A 21,033-nucleotide genomic window follows, 5' to 3' on the forward strand; every position below is an offset into this window, starting at 1 on the left:
TACTCAAGTCAACACAAGCCTACTTCCAGAAGAGGTTGATTTTAATTGGGATTTTGTCAATTTTCTTTCTTCTTCGCAAGAATTTGTTCCGGTGCGAGTACCTTCGCCATCTTCTCCTTCTTTACCACATGTGGATAATTTTAAACAGCGACAGAAAAATGAAATGGAGAAATTTTTACAGCAGCAAAAGGAAGCAGAACAAGCTTTTCTTCTTCAACAACAGCGAGAAGAAGAGGCAAGAAAGAAACGACAGGAAGAAGAAGCAGAGAAGAAAAAAGGTCTAAGAGAGAAGGAGGACAGTGAAAGTCAAACGATCACGGTATTCTTATACATTTTAGCAGAGTTAAGGAGTCTGAAACAAATGTATCAGACTTCTTTATTACGACCGAAGAGAAAAAGACCTTCCCGAGCTAAACAACCCAACCCTGTTCCTACGCCTGCCGTACCACCCCAAGTGATTTCTACCAAATCATCATCGACAGGAGGCAGTCCAGAAGTAGGCCTTGACCGTAGCAAAGGCTTAAGGCAGTTAAAGCTGATTGATTCCCATTTCTAAGTTTGTTTTTCAAAACAAATACTCAACGGTCCTTTTCAGTACCACTCACTTCTCTCGAAAAGAGATATTATTTCAATTGCCAAAATCAATTAAAACTCAAAAAGCCCTTTTTACCCATATTGTACGTGTGTGAGTGCATGAATGTAGTTTCTTATTCTAAAACTCAAAAACAAAAGACACGGTTTATGCCTGGTCTATTCTGGTACAAAATTTACAATCCAATTCACAGCACAATATAATACTTTAAAAAGTTCATAGGCTTCTTTTTTGTCTGTCTTCACTCTCTCTGTTTTTTAAATTTCTTCACTTTCACAAGTTTTTCCTCCAATCCTTCCTCACTTTCTCCTCGTCTTCTTTTCTTCTCATGTTTCTCTTTCTGCACGTGCCTGGGTTCTTCCTTTGGCGAGGGTACCTCTTCTTCTTCCTGTCCAGAACCCCTCTCTTCTTCATGTTCCTGTTGTTTCTTATGGCAATCTGAAGACCAATGTCCTTTTTCTTGACAATGATAACAGGTATCTTGATTTTTGTCTCTTCTAGCACCTGTTTTGCTTTTTTGACGGTCTGGACACTCTGAAGACCAATATCCTTTCTTCTTACAGATATAGCAAGTATCCTGACTTTTATCTCGAAAGGAGGGTGAGCAGTCCATCGGCTTGTCTGAAGAAAATTTTCTTATGACACCTCGCAAAGTTTTGATCAAAAGTTCGATCTATGTAGGTTCTTCCATCGTTCTGCTCGGTTTAAGAGTGAAATGACTATGGGAAGGGAAGTCACACACCCTTTATATATACACGTGGCTGCCATGGATATAAAGTGTCCCATGGCGTTTAAATGTAGTCATTTGACTTTTTGCAGTCAAGATGAAACGATCGCATAAATTAGTGAAGAACGGAGAAGAAAGTAAGAGGCAGAAACGTGATTTATCGGACCGAGCCAAACAACGAAGTGAAGCAGAACTCCTGTTACAGCAAGCATGGCTATCCAAAGACACACCCTGTGACATTCCTAAAATGCAAAAATTGCAAGACGTCTTGGCACCAAGCTACACCTTGAAAGTGCACCCTCAAGAAGTGCGCGGACCTCTGTTGTTTCGAGGCAAAGACTTCCAAGACGGAAAATACATTCACGTCTATTATCACAATGAGCATTTCGATACCATTACCAGTTTCATTGGATTCCTGGGATACAAATATTATTGTGAGAAATGTGACTATGGCTATAACAATCGAGAGCAACACAAACATTGTGGATCAAAATGCTCAGGATGTTTGGCCTCTCAACCCTGTCTGGACGAAGGACAAGAACGAGTGCATTGGCCTGCTTGTCAGCGCACTTTTGTCTGTCAAACCTGTTACCAACAACATCTAAAGACGCAAGGTTGACAGCAGAAAAGTGCTAGTCAACTCCTGAGATTGTGTCCTACGTGTGGACAAGACATACGTACAAATAATGTCAAGGCACACGTATGTTCAGGAAAGAAACGATGTCACATGTGTCACCAAATCGAGGACTTGGAACACCAATGCTACATTCAAAAATATCGACCCCAACAGGAAGATGATGACCACAAGAAGAAAGAAAATTTCATCTTTTACGATTTCGAATGCATGCAAGAGACCGGCATTCACATTCCTAATTACTGTGTGGCTCATCGAGCGTGCGAGAAGTGCATCCAAGAGCCTATCTTTAGTCATTGTCCTCACTGCAGTAAGATTCCTAGAGGACGTGAAAAAATCTTTCGAGGCTCGAACACGCTGGCCGATTTCGCCCAATGGATCTTAGACCCCATCGACGAAACGTGGAGCCAAGAGGACATCGAACGTTACGGAGATTGTCATCGCCATGCCACAGTGATGGCTCACAATTTCTCTTGATACGATAGACAGTTTATTTTGAGATACTATACGGAACAAGGCACCGAACGTCCTAAAGTCACTTTGAACGGAACCAAAATCATATCCATGCAAGTGGGACAAGTACAGTTTAAAGATTCGATGAGCTATTTCGCCATGCCTTTGAGCCGAATGCCAAAAACGTTTGGAATGACATAAATGGCCATGTGTTATTTTCCTCACTTTTTCAATACCGAAGCCATTCAACACGTCGTTCTACCCCATTTTCCCGAGGCTCACGAATACGACCCCGACAACATTCTTACGTAACAACGAGAAGCTTTCTACGCTTGGTACCAGGCTCACGCCTCGGATCCCTTCGACTTTCAAGAAGAAGTGTTAAACTATTGTCGTTCCGATCTGGACATTTTACGGCGTTGCTGTGGAAAATTTCGCGAACTGGGTAGATCCTTTAAAAGAAGCCTGCACCATTTACAAAGAGTGTTCCTTAGTGTACCGTCAAGGATGCATGTCTGAAAACACCCTGGCTGTCATTAGTCCTCAAACAAACAACTTTGTCAAACGTCAGTACTCGGTCAAAGCCCTACGCTGGTTATATTCCTTGTGCGACAAGGAAGACAAATGGATTCAGCACGCACGCAACGGAGGAGGCGAAAAGACCATCGGAACGTAATCGGTGGATGGCTGGGACTTAGAAAACCCCAAGATCGTGTACGAGTTTAACGGTTGCTTATTTCACGGATGTCCCATCTGTTACCCTGAACGTGGCACTAAAAATCAGTTTTTGCAACGAACCGTGGAAGACTTGTACCAGGCCTCTTGTCAGCGACGCTTGAAGTTAGAACAGCAAGGATGCCAAGTGGTGAAAATGTGGGAACACGAATACGATCACCGTTTGAAAACTGATTCCGAGTTTAAACGTATCGTGGAAAGTTACACGCTGGTGGACCCACTGAACCCGAGGGATAGTTTGTACGGAGGACGAACAAATGCTACCTTTTTGTTGTACCACGCTGACGAAGAGAAAGGAGAAGAAATCAAATACTTGGACGTGTGTTCGCTGTATCCTTACGTGTGCAAATATTGTCGCTTTCCTGCAGGGCACACGCAATTGCTGACAAAACACAATGACCTTGACAACATTCGACAATACGAAGGTTTGATCAAGTGCCAAGTCTTGCCTCCCACGGACTTGTACCATCCAGTGTTACCTCACCATTGCCAAGGGAAACTGATGTTTCCCTTGTATCGTACTTGTGCCGAAACATGTAACCAAGACCAGGCTTGTCAGCACACCCAGGAAGAACGCGCCTTGATGGGAACGCGGGTTAGCGTAGAATTGTTTAAAGCTCTTGACCTGGGATTCCAACTGTTTGAAGTGTACGAAATTTACCACTTTCCCAATACACAAAAATACCACAAGGGCGACGAGACTCAGAAAGGCATTTTCGCAGACTACGTGGATGTCTTTTTGAAACTGAAACAATAAGCCAGCAGATATCCCTCCTGGTGCCAGATTCCCGAAGACCAAAAGAAATTCAAAAAAAATACTGGGAGCAGGAAGGCATCACTTTTGACCACGTGGAGAAAAACAAGGAATTTTGCTTGTGGGGTAAAATGGCACAACGACCGTGTTTACCCAAGACAGAGTATTTGACCGAACCTTCCCAGTACTGCCAGATAATTTACGACAAAACCATATACATGAAACACGTAGACGTCGTTCGTGAGGACTTAATCTTAGTCAATTACGAAGAAGAAATGGACTTTGTACAAGCCGACGAATTTGGAAATGTCATCATTGCGGCTTACGTGACAGCCCATGCTCGCTTAAAATTGTACGAAACTTTAGAACTGTTAGGTGATCGCGTCCTGTACTTTGACACGGACAGTTGCATCTACATCGATCTCCCGGGTCAACATCACCCTGACATCGAAGGAGACCGTTTAGGAACCTGGACAGACGAACACCCCAACGAAAAGATTCTAAGTTTTGCTAGTGACGGTCCTAAAAATTACGGCTACGAATACCGGGACAAACAAGGAGATGTGCACACCGAGCGTAAAGTCAAATAATTAACTCTCAATTATCTCACCTGTGAAGTGGTGAACTTTGGGGTATTGAAAGAAGCCTTGCAGTCTGGAGAGGATGGAGACTTTAAAGCGACCACCTACCAACCGAACAAGATTGTACGTTTGCCCGCTCATCAAATCGTCAGTCGACCTTTGGTAAAGCTGAATCAAATCGTGTACCAGAAGAGAGTGCGTCTTCCCAATCACTTTACTTTGCCGTACGGTCACATCGATATTGGTCAGTATATAAAAAAGGACAACGTCCAAGATCGATAGTTCATTGTGACTACCAAGACCAAGCGAGCAAGATTAATTCTTTTAAACAATCGTCATTCAAGTTCAATGATTCTAAAGATGAGTGCGATGCTGTGCCTTGCGATGAGAGCGATGCAGTAAAGCATCATGAAAACATTGTTCTCACTACTACTACTACTACCACTACACCTACCATAGAAAGGGATGCTGTGCGTGTCAAACCTGATGGATGCAAAAGCGATGCCACTCGTTATCGTGGAGTCTTTACTGGTTTTCATTGTCAATGTCAACTTTCACGTGAGGCCATGCGTCTACCACCCTACGAATGTCATCCAACACTGAGCCAACTCCTGTTGATTTCACCCTGCCCTCATGAACACGAACCTGTGAAACACGAATATTCGTTCCCTGTGCGTTTGCCTGAATAATGTGACTTTGAAAATCGTCTTCAAACCTTCCAAGGAAAATGGCCTAAATCTATGGGAGGACCGACCCCCGAAAAATTAGCCAGAGCCGGATTTTTCTACTTGGGCGAAGGGGATAAAGTCAAGTGCTTCAGTTGCGGAGTGTCACTTCACCAGTGGGAGCAACAAGATACGCCATACCTGGAACGTGCTCGATGGTCCCCAAATTGTCACTACCTACCTTTAGTGGGACCGAATTATTCAAGTGACATACCATGTCCTTTAAGAAACTAGATTGGCTAGGAGTCAAACGTTGGACACCACCGAGACCAGTATTTAAACCCCATTTAAAAATAATATTCAAGCATTACCAAGCGAACTGCAAGAGAAGATCTACAAGGACGTTTGGCAGGGACTTGCCAGAGCAAAATCTCAATGGGTGACTGTAGAACTTTTGTGTCGAGAAATTCACAAGAGGTAAATGAAAGACGTCAACAAACGGATTAGATTTTTCTGGATCAAGTGTTCGTTCACCCTATTATTCAGCTTTAGGACGTTTACATTAGAAAATTTTGTTGACATTCTGGACGGTTACACTGAATGGCAGTGGTCATAAATTACTCACTATGTTCATTACTTTCGCTCTAGGAGAAGATTTTAAATAGAATAATACTGACTGACATGATCATGAATACTTTGCAAGAGAATATTCGGGGCTTGCCTGTGGAGTTGAGAAAAGTATTTACTAAGAACAGGTCAAAATTCAAGTAAAACGCAAAGAACAATTGCATCCGTTACGTCACCGGAGTTTAAACCACTGGTACCTAAATGCTATAAGAGGACTGATTCATTTGAAAATGTTCCAATGGTCAGACATTGTTCAACTGGACAAGGACAGTAAGACTTTGGTGTCTATTCATCCTACTACTTACATGTTGACCATATTATAACGAGTACCAGAGGAAGAGTTAGTGGATTACCAAAATCTTTTATGCGATCGAATTTTGTCTCATGAGGTAAATTCTGTGCAGTGTGTAGTGTGTCAACTACAGACTAACAAATTTGGTTTAGCTACTGGAGTACAATCAGTTTTGAACAGAAAGTACACTTATTACCTCCGACAAAAGAGCGTTTTAGTATGACATGATCACGGATACTTTACAAGAAAACATTCGGTGCTTGCCTGTGGAGTTGAGAAAACGTATTTACCGAGAGCTGGTCAAAAGTGAAACGTAAAGAACAATTGCATCCGTTACGTCACCGATGTTTAAACCATTGGTACCTGAATTCTATAAGAGGACTGATTCAGGAGAAAGTGTTCTAGTGGTCAGACCTTGTTAAACTGTTCGAGGATAAGAAGGATCGGTATTTTAATGATTTTTTTAAACTACGAGATACACATACTGCAACGAATTCCAGAAGAAAAGTTGGAGGATTACAAAAATCTTTTACACAACGCGAACTTAGTTGAAGAGGAAGGTTCTGAACGAAGTGTGATGTGTATGTTAGTGACTGAACCATTTAGATTCGATGCTGGAGTACGATTATCTCTGTGCAGAAAGTACATTTATTGTTTCCGAAAAAGAGGGTATAAAAACAGGCTACCGTGCCACAACTTTTATCAGAAGTGATACAACAGATTCCATGGAAGGAAATCAATGACTCTATTCAGACAGTAGAAGATTACCAACACTTATTACAAGAACTGTGTCCGTTGAATCTGGGGCGACGTGTGGTGTGTGTCTTAGTGACTCGTTTTCTGGGATTTCGTTTACCAGCCGATTCCTTGTGGACTCTTTACGAACAGTACTTTTTACCACCCAAAAAGACATGAAAGTGGACCCTTTAAATGTCCACGAGAGACTCATTCTGCTCAAAGCTTTGCTTTTTCGTTTGGATACTTCTCGACCTCTACGGGAAAACAAGATTCGTCAATTTTTAGGTACCAAAGATGTGTATGACGATGTGTGTGTAGCTTGTGACTTACACCCTCATTAGACAGATGTACGTGACTGGAAAAATTGGGGGTTTGAGGCTTGGACCCAAGAAGTGGCCCATTATGCTCAAGATTTGTGATCTTCCATTCAAATGTCCAAAGAAAAAAGTCACTTTTAAACCTGTGTTAGTGACAGTGCCAGAAGAACCCGTCACCGAGGACAATCACTCTCTTCAGTACAGGACTGTCATGGACATTCATGAACGACCATTCCGGGAGGATACTTGTGTGACTGTACACTATGTAGAGCCTGTAAGAACATTATACAATGACCCTAGGACATCTTGGTTACCAAACACATGTTGTACAGTGACTTGTTTATATTCCATTTTGATCGTTTCGATGTGTTTTTTTTATTGCTGTACATAACCCTTTGGCTTTTGTGTATTTTTGTCTTTCGTGTTTATTTTTTAAAAAAAATCATAAAACGTGTCCTGAAAAAAGTATAAAAACTCTTGTCTTGTCTGTCTTCGTGTCAAAAGTGACATTCCTGACACTATGGCTACCTCTGCTGTCTCTGCTCCCACTTCCTCCACTTTCAAAGTCACCGACGAACACTTAGATCTTATCAGTTGGGAGGCCTTGTATATTCGCCATCCCTTGAACATGTTAAATGCTGGACCTAGCGGTTCAGGCAAAACCGAATGTGTCAAACGTTTGATCGAAATTAACATCATTTGATCGATCGTCCACCTCACCGAATCGTGTGGTGTTACAAAGAATGGCCATCGGCGTACAGCCTCTTGCGAGAATGTGAAGACGATTCCATCGTGTTTGTGGAAGGCATTCCTAAAGAAGACGACGGAATCGTGTCTGACCCCAGTCAAATCCATCTGGTCATTTTTGACGATATGTTAGGAGAAGACGAAGAAGAAATTAAACTGTGGTTTACGCGCAAAGGGCATCATCGTAATGCCAGTTTCATTTACATTACTCAAAATTTGTTTCAACAAAGTACAGCCCATCGCACCATCAGTCTCAATGCTCATTACGTGGTCTTGTTTAAAAGCCCTATAGATAAATCGCAAGTGCAAGTCTTAGCCAAACAGTTAGGAACGCCTTGGCTAACTCAGGCGACGATGCCACTCAAACCCCATACGCCTATTTATTCGTCGATTTGAAACCCACCCACCCCCCGATTATTTGCGATTTCGTACCCATTTGTTTCGCCACTCGTGTCAAGACGCAGGGCCTGTCCTGTACACGTCCCCGTCGTCGACTTAACCAAATAATCTATTAAAACCTCGGACACTTTGGGTCTGTCTCACACAGCGTCAACATGACCTCAAAATGATTAGTGCCTTGTATGGCATCAGTCGCGAAAAAATCCATAAATACGTGCTCGTGTCTTAGAAGCCAGTATCACAGAAGTCTTACGATGGTTTACGGTGACAGCACTTAAATTACTGCAAGGCATCACTCAGATTCCTCATCGAACCAAACGCTTTTTTGACAGAAACAAAGTAGCCTTGACATAATTGGCCAATCCCTGCATCGACACTCAAACCAAAAAGCAAATTATTTTGAAACCTGGAGGGAGCGGTTCTCTAGGAGGTGTCATCATTCGCTCCCTCTTAAAATGGGATCCTAATGCCCCAAAGTTCTCCCAAGAAAAAAGTCACTCTCAAAAAAAGCCAAACGAAGCCCAAAGAAGGAAAAAAGCAACAGTGGCAAGACCAGGTCACAACCCCAGAAAAAGAAAAAGAAAAGTCCACAGAAAAAGAAAAAGAAAAGTCCTCAGAAAAAGAAAAGCTCTCAGAAACCATGGAAACCCGCGTCTCCAAAAACTTCTCCTCCAGCGGTGACACACCCTCCTTCTCTTTAGCTGCAGTGGCAGCTGCTCACAAAGTACCTGCTCCCAAAATCAAAGTCCAAAAGAGATCGGGTATGTTACAGAGTTTACTGGATTTTTCCAAGCAAGAACTGTCCCAAATTAGTCCGTTGCGACCCCCCTCCACGACGCGTGATGCCTGCCATCAAGTTGATAGGGCGTAAAGACAATCAGTGGCGACGCGTTCCAGTATAAAAACGCCTGAGGCAAAGCATGAGTATTAGTGTTTTTGTGCTCCTAAATACCCAAAGATGTCACCTCAAAGAAGTGCACACCGTCACTATCGTCATTCTTCTGTCCAAAAAGGAAAGATACAAGGACGGTCTCGTCATCCGACAAAATGCTTAGCCAAGCATCCACGTTACCTCAAGAAAAGACTCAGCAGTCCAAGGAAAAAGAGGAGTAACCAATGGGTAAGATTCTTTGGCGATTTTAGAAAACACATTGTCACTTTTTTGACGAAGCGATAGTCAAAAAAAGATTAAAGGGCGTGTGCTTAGTCATGGACGCCAGTGTATTGTTTGTGTGTGTCCCGGAACCAACAAGCAAAGATGTCACACACACACGCGCGAAAAACATCCCTCTCCTAAACCCAAAGGAAAGAAAAGGAAAGGACTGCCTCCTCGTTTAGTCAAACATGGGGACATGTTGTCCGTCCTGTCCAAAGCTTCTCCACCCATGCGGAATAAGACCTCATTCTAACTGCCTCCAAAGATGTCGTCGATACCGTGTACGAATGTTGTTTGAACGTCTTAAAAGGCACGATACCTTTGTCAAAACACCAGAAACAATGTTTAGCCAAACATCGTCATGTTCTTCGCCAAATGGTTCACAAGAAAATCCCCATTCGTCAAAAGAAAAAGATGTTGATACAACGTGGAGGAATTTTGTACTTTCTGTTCAAAACTGATTGTACCTGTTAGGACCCGTGCTGAAAGGAGTACTGTGAACCATGCTGGAAGGTCTCGTGAGAGCAAGATAAAAGGGGCCTCTGGAGTCCAAACATTAGACGTGACCATTAAAATCGAATGGAAGCACGAAAACTGACTTTAGTGCCTTACAAACGATGGATGGAATACCATCGTTGGCAAGAACAATTTGACCGAGATGTCCCAGTTACACCACGAATTGCAGTCATTGACGGATCGTCACGATTTGTCCGAAACAGAGAAATCGCAAAAGTACGGTCAACTCTTGCAACGACTGCAACTCTTTCACCAGAAAGCTTAAGAAGAAACAGCTCTAACCACACTGAAATATTTTAAGGCCTTGATGAAAAGCCCACCACCATCACTGCCCCCACAGCCCCCAGTGGTCAAGACAGACGCAACCTCACGAAAGCCTGAGGAAGAAGAGGCACGAGAAGTCTTTCAAACACCGTCAGCAGCTCCCATTTCTAGTAAGATTGCAGCGTCCTTGTTGACCCCTTCTCCTACACCCCAACGAGAAGAAATGAAAGCTTGGGTGAAAAAGATGATGTCCACTCCTCCTTCGACAGAAGTGAAAAAGAAAGAAGGGGAACCAGAAGTGAAAAACGAAAAGATGACCAAAGTCATTCCATTACCACCACCTCCACCACTACCATCGACTTCTACTCTCGTAGCCCATCGGACACGTAAAGCGGTTCCCAAACCATCCTTTCGCCCCGTCCAAAGTAGCATCAGCGAAGAGTGGGTAGCTTATTAAAAATGGAGAAGGTTTTAGCCAGCATTTACTACGATCCAGCCCATCCAACAGGTTACAGAGGAGTTCAGAAATTGTATCGTGATGCCAAACCTCGACTGAAAATTCTCCGTTTACCTCAAGTGCAACGATGGTTACAAGAACAAACCACGTACACTTTACACAAACCCATTCGACGAAAATTTTCCAGACGTCGCACTCGAGTGGAGGGCATTGATCATCAATGCCAATCCGATTTAGCCGATGCCTCTCATTTGGCTACCTACAATCGTGGCTACAAATATTTGTTTTGTGTCATCGATGTCTTTTCCAAATTTGCCTGGGAGGTACCATTGACTTCCAAATCGAGCAGTGAGTTAGTGCGAGCCCTCCAACTGGTGTTAAAACGAAGCGGTCGGCACCCTCTTCGATGGCAAACTGACAAAAGGCACCGAATTTCTGAACCAAGCTTTCCAAAACGATTTAAAGAAACGTGACATTTACTTTTTCACCACCGAGAATCCCGAAACCAAAGCCAGCATCGTGCAACGTTTTCAACGCACTTTGAAAGAACGCATGTGGAAATATTTTACACATCACCACACTCTCAAGTACATCGACATCTTACCGCACTTGGTCCAAGCGTACAACCAATCGTACCATCGAAGCATCGGACGTGCTCCCCAAGAAGTGACTCCCGATAACGAAGCGACCGTTTTTGAGTGCCTGTTTGGTACGTCCCCGACGGTAATTGTCCCCAAGAAAAGTGAAGTGTTGGCAGTAGGAGATTGGGTTCGCATTGGCAAAACCAAGCGCACTTTTGACAAAGGTCACTTACCCAACTGGACCACTGAATTGTTTCGTGTCACTGGACGAGTGCATGGTCGTCATCCTGTCGTCTATAAATTGGAAGACATGAACGGGAAGTGTTCAAAGGAACGTTTTGCTTGTCCGAGTTACAACGTGTCACCAAAAAAGATGACGACGTGTACGACATCGAAAGCATTCTCGAACGTAGAGCCCGAAAAGTGGGTTAACGACGTGTCAAAGAAGTCAAACTACGTTGGAAACAATATCCACCCAGTTTTGATTCTTGAATCGTCGCTTCGCAAGTCATCGACTATAAAGAGTAGTGACCATCATGCCCTCCCACACAGCCTCAGCTACCGCTGCCACTGCAGTGACCACTCCTTCACCCAGTTCTTCTCTGCAAGGTCTACAAAAGCAACCCTTGTGGGTGTGGTGTGGAGAACGTGTGCCTAAAACTCAAATCGTCTTTTTCTACCAAATCTTTGTGGTGTATTGTGTCATCGGTGCTGCCATTGCCAATATGAGTTTGCAACAAGGAGTACAAACAATTGTGGACCATTTTACTGAGCAGTTGCATCGGTTACCTTCTTCCCAATCCTTCCCTGAAATACTCCTCCAACGGGAACAACGGGAATCTTGCGACTAGTGTCAGTCACCACTCCAACAACAACAACAACAACCCTGTTTTGGGCGGAGACACTCCTCTGACTTCCATTGACCCCTCGGACAGTCACAGAACTCTGGAATTGTGAACCACAACGACCAATTTTACTTAACCTTACCCAGTGACAGTTCCAGGGAGGTGTTTCCCAATAACACTCTGTGTTGTTACACGACCAAATTACCTCAGGCCATCCAATTAGATCACGAAGCCCATTGGGAAGTGGCTTTGGTGGAAATCATTCACCCGTCACAAGTCCTCAATGTCCTTCCAAATGAATTTTTTGCGGTTGAAGTTCATGACGAGCAAGTACAAATGAACTTGGATTCCAATGTAAAATATGAGAATAAAACATATAACTCACAAACTCAAAGGTGGACCTATCGCTTGATAATTCCACCAGGCTATTATTTTAGTGGTCAACATTTAGTGAGCAAAATTGCTACCAGGTTTCTTAAAGCTTTGGAGAGTGCCAGAAAAGGTATCACCATCGAGTACCATAAAGTGTCTTGTCGCCTGCTAATGAAATTTCCGGAGGGTAAAGTGGTGTCCATTTTATTTTGTCCTGAATTGTTTGACATCTTGGGCGGCTACATGGAGATGAGGATGACAATGCTCAAGAAAAAGAAATTACAAACCATTTACGACAACGATTCTTTTACCAAGTTATTTCGTTCCCCGGTAGAAATGAACCAAGGACTGAATTTGATCTTTGTGTACTCCGATGTGGTGGAGTATAATGTGGTGTGACACACCTCCGTACCGTTACTGCGTGTCATTCCTTTCAAAGTAGATTCTGCCACGAACGCTGACGAGGAAGTGGAAACACCTATCACGTTCACCGTGAATTTGTACATCCTTATTATTTGCCCATCAGCAAGTTGTATTTGGACACTGTCAACATTGCTATAAAATTAGATCCGGGACATAATATTCCATTCACCAAAGTGAAAGTCACGGTGAAACTCCATTTTCGAAAACGATTCTCTAACGACCCGTAAGTCATGTATCCAGTGTACCAACGTGTCGCTCGACAGCGAGGACAAGGTTTAGGAGATATGCTGAAATCGGCCTTTCGTTCGGTGGTACCCGTGTTGAAACCTATGGTGACACGTGGACTGCACGCCTTGAAAGATGCCGCATTGACACAAGCAAAGAATTTCTCCAAAATGTCATCATCGACAAACAAAACCCTAAAGAAGCATTCTTGAGAGCAGGCAAAAATGTCTTGCTACAAACGGGCAAGGATATTTTGGGCCGACGAGAAACGCCTATAAATGCTCTGGGCCTGCTGAGTCAGGCATTCCTGCTTCCCTGACGCCACAGCAAGGTCAAGGAAGAAAGAAACGACGAAGAAAACACTCCTTCAGAAGCCTTCACGCTTATAAAGCTAGAAAGACTAAGAAAATAAGAACTGCTCGAGACTTAGAAGTTTTTGATTATTAAATCATAGAGACAAAAGAAAATGATGCACAGAGAGTCTTGCGCCTGCTCCAAGTCGGAACTAGATCTGTTTGCCATGCCGCCCACTATGATGACGATGAAAGAATCCCAATGGGTCGAATTTCATCCCTTCTCGTCCTTGACGGATTCAGCTCCCATCGAATTTGAAATCAAAGGACAGCCCGAAGATTACCTTGACCTGAACAGCAGTTACTTGTACCTGAAAGTCAAAATTGTAGATAAGAATTTAGGTAATATAGACGGCAATGAGAAAGCAGCTCCAGTCAACAATTTCATGCATTCTTTGTTTAGCGGAGTGGACTTGTACTTGAATAACAAACTAGTCAGTAGCAACATGGATACTTACCCTTACCGTGCCTACCTGGATAATCTCTTGACGTACGGGACAGACGCTAAGGACACTCATCTGGATGCCTGAGTGCTATGGAAACCAGACGACGCAGACAAATTCGACTTAATATCGGATGACAATGATGGATTTGAACAGCGACGAAACAAAATCAAAGATGGACAGATTTTAGAACGAATGGATCGTTTGCATTTTATTTCTTTATCTTTGTTAGAAAGTGCGACTATAAACACTTGGTTTCCGTACTTTGTCAAATTTGTCAGTAAAAAAGTGAGTGAGTGTTTCTTTTAAATCCGCCCGTTTTTTGTGATAATATGGGCAATGGAGTACGCCCGACGCCTGTTTGATGAGCTGGCCATGTAGGCAATTGAAGAGAAAGAGAGAATAGAGAAGGAGGAGGAGGAGAGAGAAAAAAAGAAGAGGAGCAAAAGAAAAGGCCAATGTTGCCTCACCTTATCACGAGGCAAACAAGTGAAGTTAAGCCTGTGGCGAGGACGCCTCCACAGAGAGCACCAGCACTAGCACGACAACCACAGCCACAACAACCACATCAACCACTTGCAGCAGTACCACAATCTGTAGCAGTACCAACACTTCGTCATCCACGGGTGTGGTATAGAATACAAGAACATTTCAGAATCCCCCAAACGGACGTTTGGGATTCTGAAGTCAATCAACCAGCCTCTGTGCTCCCAAGAGCAAGACTGAATTGGGAGCAGGATTGGAGTAGGAGATGTGTTTGTGGTGCCAGGCCGGGGAGATGTCACCATTAGTCAGGTACATCTGGAGTTTAGAAAAAAACCTTTTCATGGCTAACCAAAGCTCTAGAAAAGAGACACTATTCAAGTTGCCAATTTGTGTGAATGTGGAGTAGTGTGAATATAAACACTCACTCCTTTAATAATATGATTGTGTGTGTGTGTGTGTGTGTGTGTGTGTGTGTGTGTGTGTGTGTGTGTATGAGCTCACGTACGTTTGTGTGGATAGTAGATTGTTGGGGTTTAGAAGCACTCTCGTACGTTTGTGTAGATAGTAGAGTGTGTGGTTTTTGAACTTTCCTTCTGTGTGGATAGTATATTTGTGTTTTGTTTAGCTCCTTCCCGTGTGTGGATAGTATAATTGTGGTTAGTTTATGCTTCGCGCGTGTGGATAGTATATTTGTGGTTAGTTTTTTGATTCTTCGCATGTGTGGATAGTATATGTTTGTTATGTTTTTTGCTTCTTCTCTTGTGTGTATAGCATATTTGGGTTTTGTGTTGCTTCTTCACGTGTGTGGATAGTATATTTGGGTTTTGTTTTGCTTCTTATCGTGTGTGGATAGTATATTTTGTGTTCGTGTTTGCTTCTTCGCATGTGTGGATAGTACATTTTGGTTGGTTTTTTTTGCTTCTTCGCGTGTGTGGATAATATATTTTGTGTTTGTTTTTGCTTCTTCGCATGTGTGGATAGTATATTTTGTTTTTGTTTTTGCTTCTTCGCATGTGTGGATAGTATATTTTGGTTATGTTTTTTGTCTCCTAACCTCTGTGTGGATAGTAGATAATATGTGAAGAGAGAAGTAGGGGACGTTTTCCGTCACGTCCGTGCTTAACAAATATAAAGTCAAAGCATTGGTCGTTCGCGCCATTCTACAGAATAACCAAAAGAAGATGGTAGCAGTCTCGGTTTTATTCAACAACTTGAAAGAAAATTGGTATTGGATAGTGGATGGCTATTATGTAGTGGAAAGGCTTGAGAAGGAATGGAGGCTGTTGTCTGTGTTATATCAATCTATGTCCCACTACTTTGCTCAGTACTGTGACGTCACCTCACAGGGTTGCAACATTGTTACCAATCTCCCATAGCGTGACGTCAGATGCTGTACAAACCCAACTTTCCCTTGTCGCTATACAAACCCAATAGTCCCATGTTCAATTTCCCTAGACGCTATAGTGGCCCAGGGTGTACTTCAAAGTTTTGACGCTATAGTGGATATGGGGGGTCTTGTAATGTTAATTCCCCGTGACGCTATAACTTTTGACGCTATAGTGGATATGAGGGTCCTGTAATGCTAATTCCCCTTAACGCTATGCGTCCCCCTTCACTACTACTGTCATTTTAACAAAAATCAGTGTTCAGCTATATTGTCATTGCACTTTTCTCTACCTTTTTTCCTAATGGTACATTGTAGAATCAATAGGTAAGAAAATATGCGCGATTGATTTATATCTTGTTGTATATAATTACTGAGACAATGAACTCAATTATTATTTTTAAGAATTCTTTATCTTCACTAAACAGTGAATGAGTTTCTACGACGCTTTGAATGACACTTGTTTCGTAAAGTGGGGGATTTTAGAACCATTTTCGTATTGGATAGTACTTTATCAATTTCTAGATCTTTCTTGCAATTGTTTTATTCAAAGAAGTTTGAATCCCTTGTTCTAACTGGCTTCTTTCTTACAAATTAATTAGTCCTTATCTGCTTTCTATTTATTTACTGACGGTGAAAGAAAATCTTAAAAAGAAATCCATGTGGGATTTTTTTTTTGTTTCGCAAACAAATGAAAAAATATATGTTGTCAGAGAAAGACCATAAAGACATCTCTTAATGATTTCTTTCTTTTACATGAGTACAATCATTCATGGCATATTTACCATATCGCATGCAAGGTAGTGGGTTCTTTTAATCGGTTGTTTGCTTCCATTACTCTATTATGGCATATTTACACTCAGAAGGCGTCGAGATTTTTCTAAAAGGATGTTTGTTTCTGTAATAGCTTTTTTCTTTTTGTGGTGGCTATCGATATTTAGAGGATGATCGACCACGGTGTCATTTCCCTAATCGAGCGAATATTAAAATATGAAATTAATGGATGAATTAATTGAAGATCTGAGCAGAGATATAGAACAGAACAATAAGAGCTCCCTTTTATACAAAATATAACAATTTAATTAATTAGATAAACAAATGAAAATTGTGCCGGACTAATGATACGATGCATCTCTGCCAGAAATAATTAATTCAGTGTTCTAAAATCCAATTAGCAGTTCCGCTTTATAAAGGTACTGAAATTTCATCACAAAATCGAGTGATTCGAACTTTAATTGTCCGGCATGTCTTCATAACATGTTGACTGTTTGCTGGTCACTCTCCAAAATCAACATAGTGTGTCGGTTGGGGTCGACGTACACTGGAACACTCTCGAGTTCCCTCTGGCCTACTTGTGCATTACCGCCTTATGTAGATCCTCGCGGTCATCTTATAGTGGTCGTCTTATAGTGGTCGTTCACTCTCTTACATTCAGTCGTGGAAGCTATTTTCATCATAAAAGAAAACAAATGCAGCATAATCTTTGATCATGAACTGAATATACACACCACTGTCCGGTACAAAATAGCCAATATCAAATTTCCCAACAAGCAAATATTGTTAATTGGTTTCAGGTCATAAACTTGCATCCAATACAAAAATGCCGTATTTGTCTACATACCCTTTAGCTTATCTCTTTCCTTATACAATTAACATAGTACTGGTTAATTAATGTATTTCTCCAATGGATATAGTTCCGATACTAGTTGATCGATAGGATAGTCTGTTCTCGTGTAATGACAATGAAGCCCTTGAAGTATTAGCTATTAATCACTACCTCGAACTAAATCCGAACTAAATCCGTAATAACATTATATCCTACAATCCTGCTAAAATGTTAATACAACTAATTCAGAGGTTTAAAAAAATCACTTCTTAAATAAACAGAGAGATTAAACTAAACTCACTTCAAAACTTAACTACACTATTGCTAACAAACAAATCTCCGTCAGGAAACATCCTACAAGCCTAATAATGACCAATTCTTGGCATAAATGATTTATATATCATTTAAGACAAATCAGTTCAAACCATTATCTTAAGACTTATATTAAACAATCTGTATGAAATTAAGACACAATCCATTTTTAGCGTGGAGGTTCGCCCTTTCTCCGTTTAAGCGGAACCGTTCCTTACACCCCTGGCTACGTGTCTCTTACAGTCTCTCAACTACACGTCCCTTGGTCTCGCCCACCCCCGGGAGGCAAAATCTTTTCACATTACACAGAAGCATGGACTTCGTGATTTTCGGTGTAATTCATTTTTAAAACACCAGACTTCGCCTGGGAAACACACCCAAAACCATTACATTACCCATCAGAACTCGGGTAATATACGCACCTCCAGGGCTTAGAAAATTCAAAACGCTGTTTCTGTAACACTACAATCCCTGTGCATTTTGATAAACAAATCCCAATCTTCACCCGTGTACAGTTTCGCCTGACATAGATATCAAACGAAATCTCATTAATAATCCATCAAGTCCCCCATCCATATGTACTCAAGGACTAGCATCGTTAAACATGCCACATATTTAACCAGGTACAAAATTGCATACATCAATTTAAAATTCCCATATGTTACAACGACATCTGCAAAATTCTTTCTATTACAGTTTCCATTACTCTTTCATGAAATATTCACTTACACACATGCAAGGCAGCGGGTTTTTTATGGTTGATTGTTCCCATTCTGCTGTACTATATTAATTCATGTATTATCGCTTTCTTTTCAGCGTCCATCATGTACATGAACTTGCCTGAGTGTGCAAATGTCGGCTCTGCCATTACATGGAATCAGCAATCACCTACAGGGTATTACTATAACAATGTATGGAAGCCACTTCATTGCAAGGGATTTTCAAACCTCACGAAGATACAGATGTGCTTAAAAGGGAAGAAACTCGTACTTTTTGGAGACTCAACAACACGACACTGGTTTGAAAAGTTGGAGCCTCTCTTGGAATGCAAATTAGTTTCAGAAAGCTGGTCTACAGCCAAGTGGCACAAACCTACAATAGCATTGTGTCAACATAATTTCTCAATGCAATGGTTTCCACACGCAATGCCCTTTAGTGTAGGACGGAGGTGGGAACCAAGACGATATTTACGTCCTATTTCGGCGTATCTGGAAGAAATTGGACCTAATGAAAACATCATAATTGTGGTACACATGTACGTTCATTTACTAGAATACCATCCTGATGTTTTTTGGGACAGAATGCAAAGAATAGCACGTAGCGTAAGACATCTTTTGCAGAGAAATCCGCATGTCAAAATTTTCATGAAAGGGACACACACATTTTTATCTTGGAGTCGTGACAATTTTAGCTCTATGTACGATAACATGGCATACGAAGCATTTCATGGTTTATACGATCAAGTTGTTTTCTTGAAAATACGAGATTTCACAGATGCAAAGAAAACATTTGATGCTCATCCACCTTTCGAGGAAGTTGAGGAAATGGTTAAATATATGTTGTCTTATATATGTTAACTTCCTAACGTATTTCTACTTCCTCTGGTCACCATAATTGCCATTTCAAATTACGTCTACACCAAGAAAGGAACGTATTTTCGTGCCTAGTTCTGAATGAGCCTTATAAACTTGTCGCATTTTAGGTTTTAGTTCGAAGCTGGTGTGGTTGAATATAGGTGTGGCATATAACATGTCTTTGCCAGTAAATAATTGTCTTTCATTTCTAAAGATATTACTCCCGACGTTTATAAGAGTGAAAAATGAAATGGACAGAAGTGTGATAAATCCACCACGTTGAGTACGTTGATGGGGATAGGGTAGACTACATATGGTACAAAGTTTAGAGGTTACACTCTGCACACATTTAATGCATGAGGTATACCTAGTTAGTATTAAACACACTCGAATTCAAGCTCACTGGTACGTGGAATTTAGATACATGTATATTCATAGATATTAATATACGCACAAGTCGGTGTAGATGGAATGCAGGTTATAAAGAGAAAATACAGACGGAGGGATGCATGGGAACTGACTGCCGTACAAACAGACATGACCAGTCAAAATATGTCCGTTGAAGGATAAGTTATGAATAGGTTAATAATAATAATAATAATAATAATAATAATAATAATAATAATAATGATAATGGCTACACAAAGAGCTTAAACTTAATTATTCTGTGATGCATGTTTTTAAAGATTATTTTTTATACACATATAAACAAATAGAATTATCAAGATAACGTAAATTGAAGCAACGTCATTTAACAAGTAGGTATCTGAAGTGATACTATCCGAGGCGTAACTAGAAGTAACAGAACGAAAGAAAGTGCAAATAGTAACAAAGAAATATTTGTGAAATACGAAAACGGAGGCTGTGTTCTTACAAAGTAAATGCAACTGGTTATGTACACCATTAACTTGATTTTGGAAGAGGTCAAGCACAAATATAGATGTACATACATATACTCATCAAGAAAGGTCAACAAATAATACAAACTTAATATAACACCTCCCCTCATAAAGAAAAATAATGATTTATAAAATGAAGCTTTGTTTTAACTATTAGCCGAATATACACGTGATTGAAAATTATATAACATGAAGTCTTATGAACAACGCAATTAAGCAATATAATATTTTTAAACATGTGATAGTGCATATGCAATTAAATTATATTTTTCTGTTGATGTGCTTGATTTCAATATTGTATTTCTGCAACATCAAAACTCAAACTTAATAATCTCTGATTTTTGTTTTTCATCTTGCTAATGAAAGTAAGGGGATTGTCATCACAGAATATAATGTTTAGAGAAGGAGTTGAAATGATGTACACTTCAAAGTGTTGCAAAGCCAATATCAAAGCCAAACATTCCTTCTAAATTATGGAGTAATTTCCCCGGTGCTTTTTAATTTTTTTTAGAAAAATAGCACACTGGATGATCTACACCATTTTTATCTTCATGAATCAATACTCCATCAACCCCAACATCACTTGTATCAACAGACATTTTAAATGATTGACTGAAATCTAGAGCTGAAAGAACTGGTGCACTCTTGAGTATGGCCTTTAACCTATCAGAAGCATCCTGGCGTTTATCAGACAAATAAAACTTGGTTTTCTCCCTGAACAAATTGGTCAGGAGTTCAGCAATTATGGAAAACTTTGAGCAAAATTTCCGTTAAAATCCAAAAATTCCTGTTTAAGAGGGTTCATGCTGTCTGCTGCTGTTTCGCAAATGTGGAATCTTCAATTTCAACCTCATGGTAGATTTTCTTTATTCGTTT

General features: G+C 41.1%; 1 protein-coding gene across 1 annotated transcript in view; it reads left to right on the forward strand.

The window, feature by feature from the left end:
* The window catches only part of LOC149781337 (NXPE family member 4-like), a 34,292-nt gene extending 14,821 nt beyond the window's left edge, over nt 1–19,471 (forward strand). The window contains exon 5 of the mRNA XM_089934700.1: nt 18,501–19,471. Within this exon, the coding sequence (XP_089790826.1) occupies nt 18,501–19,261 (761 nt within the window). The 3' untranslated portion in view covers nt 19,262–19,471. The remainder of the gene's footprint in view (nt 1–18,500) is intronic.
* The last annotated feature ends 1,562 nt before the right edge of the window (nt 19,472–21,033 follow it).

This window comes from Sinohyriopsis cumingii, chromosome 15 (assembly GCF_028554795.1).
Source record: "Sinohyriopsis cumingii isolate HCF-2022 chromosome 15, ASM2855479v2, whole genome shotgun sequence".
In the NCBI taxonomy this organism is placed as follows: Eukaryota; Metazoa; Mollusca; class Bivalvia; order Unionida; family Unionidae; genus Sinohyriopsis; species Sinohyriopsis cumingii.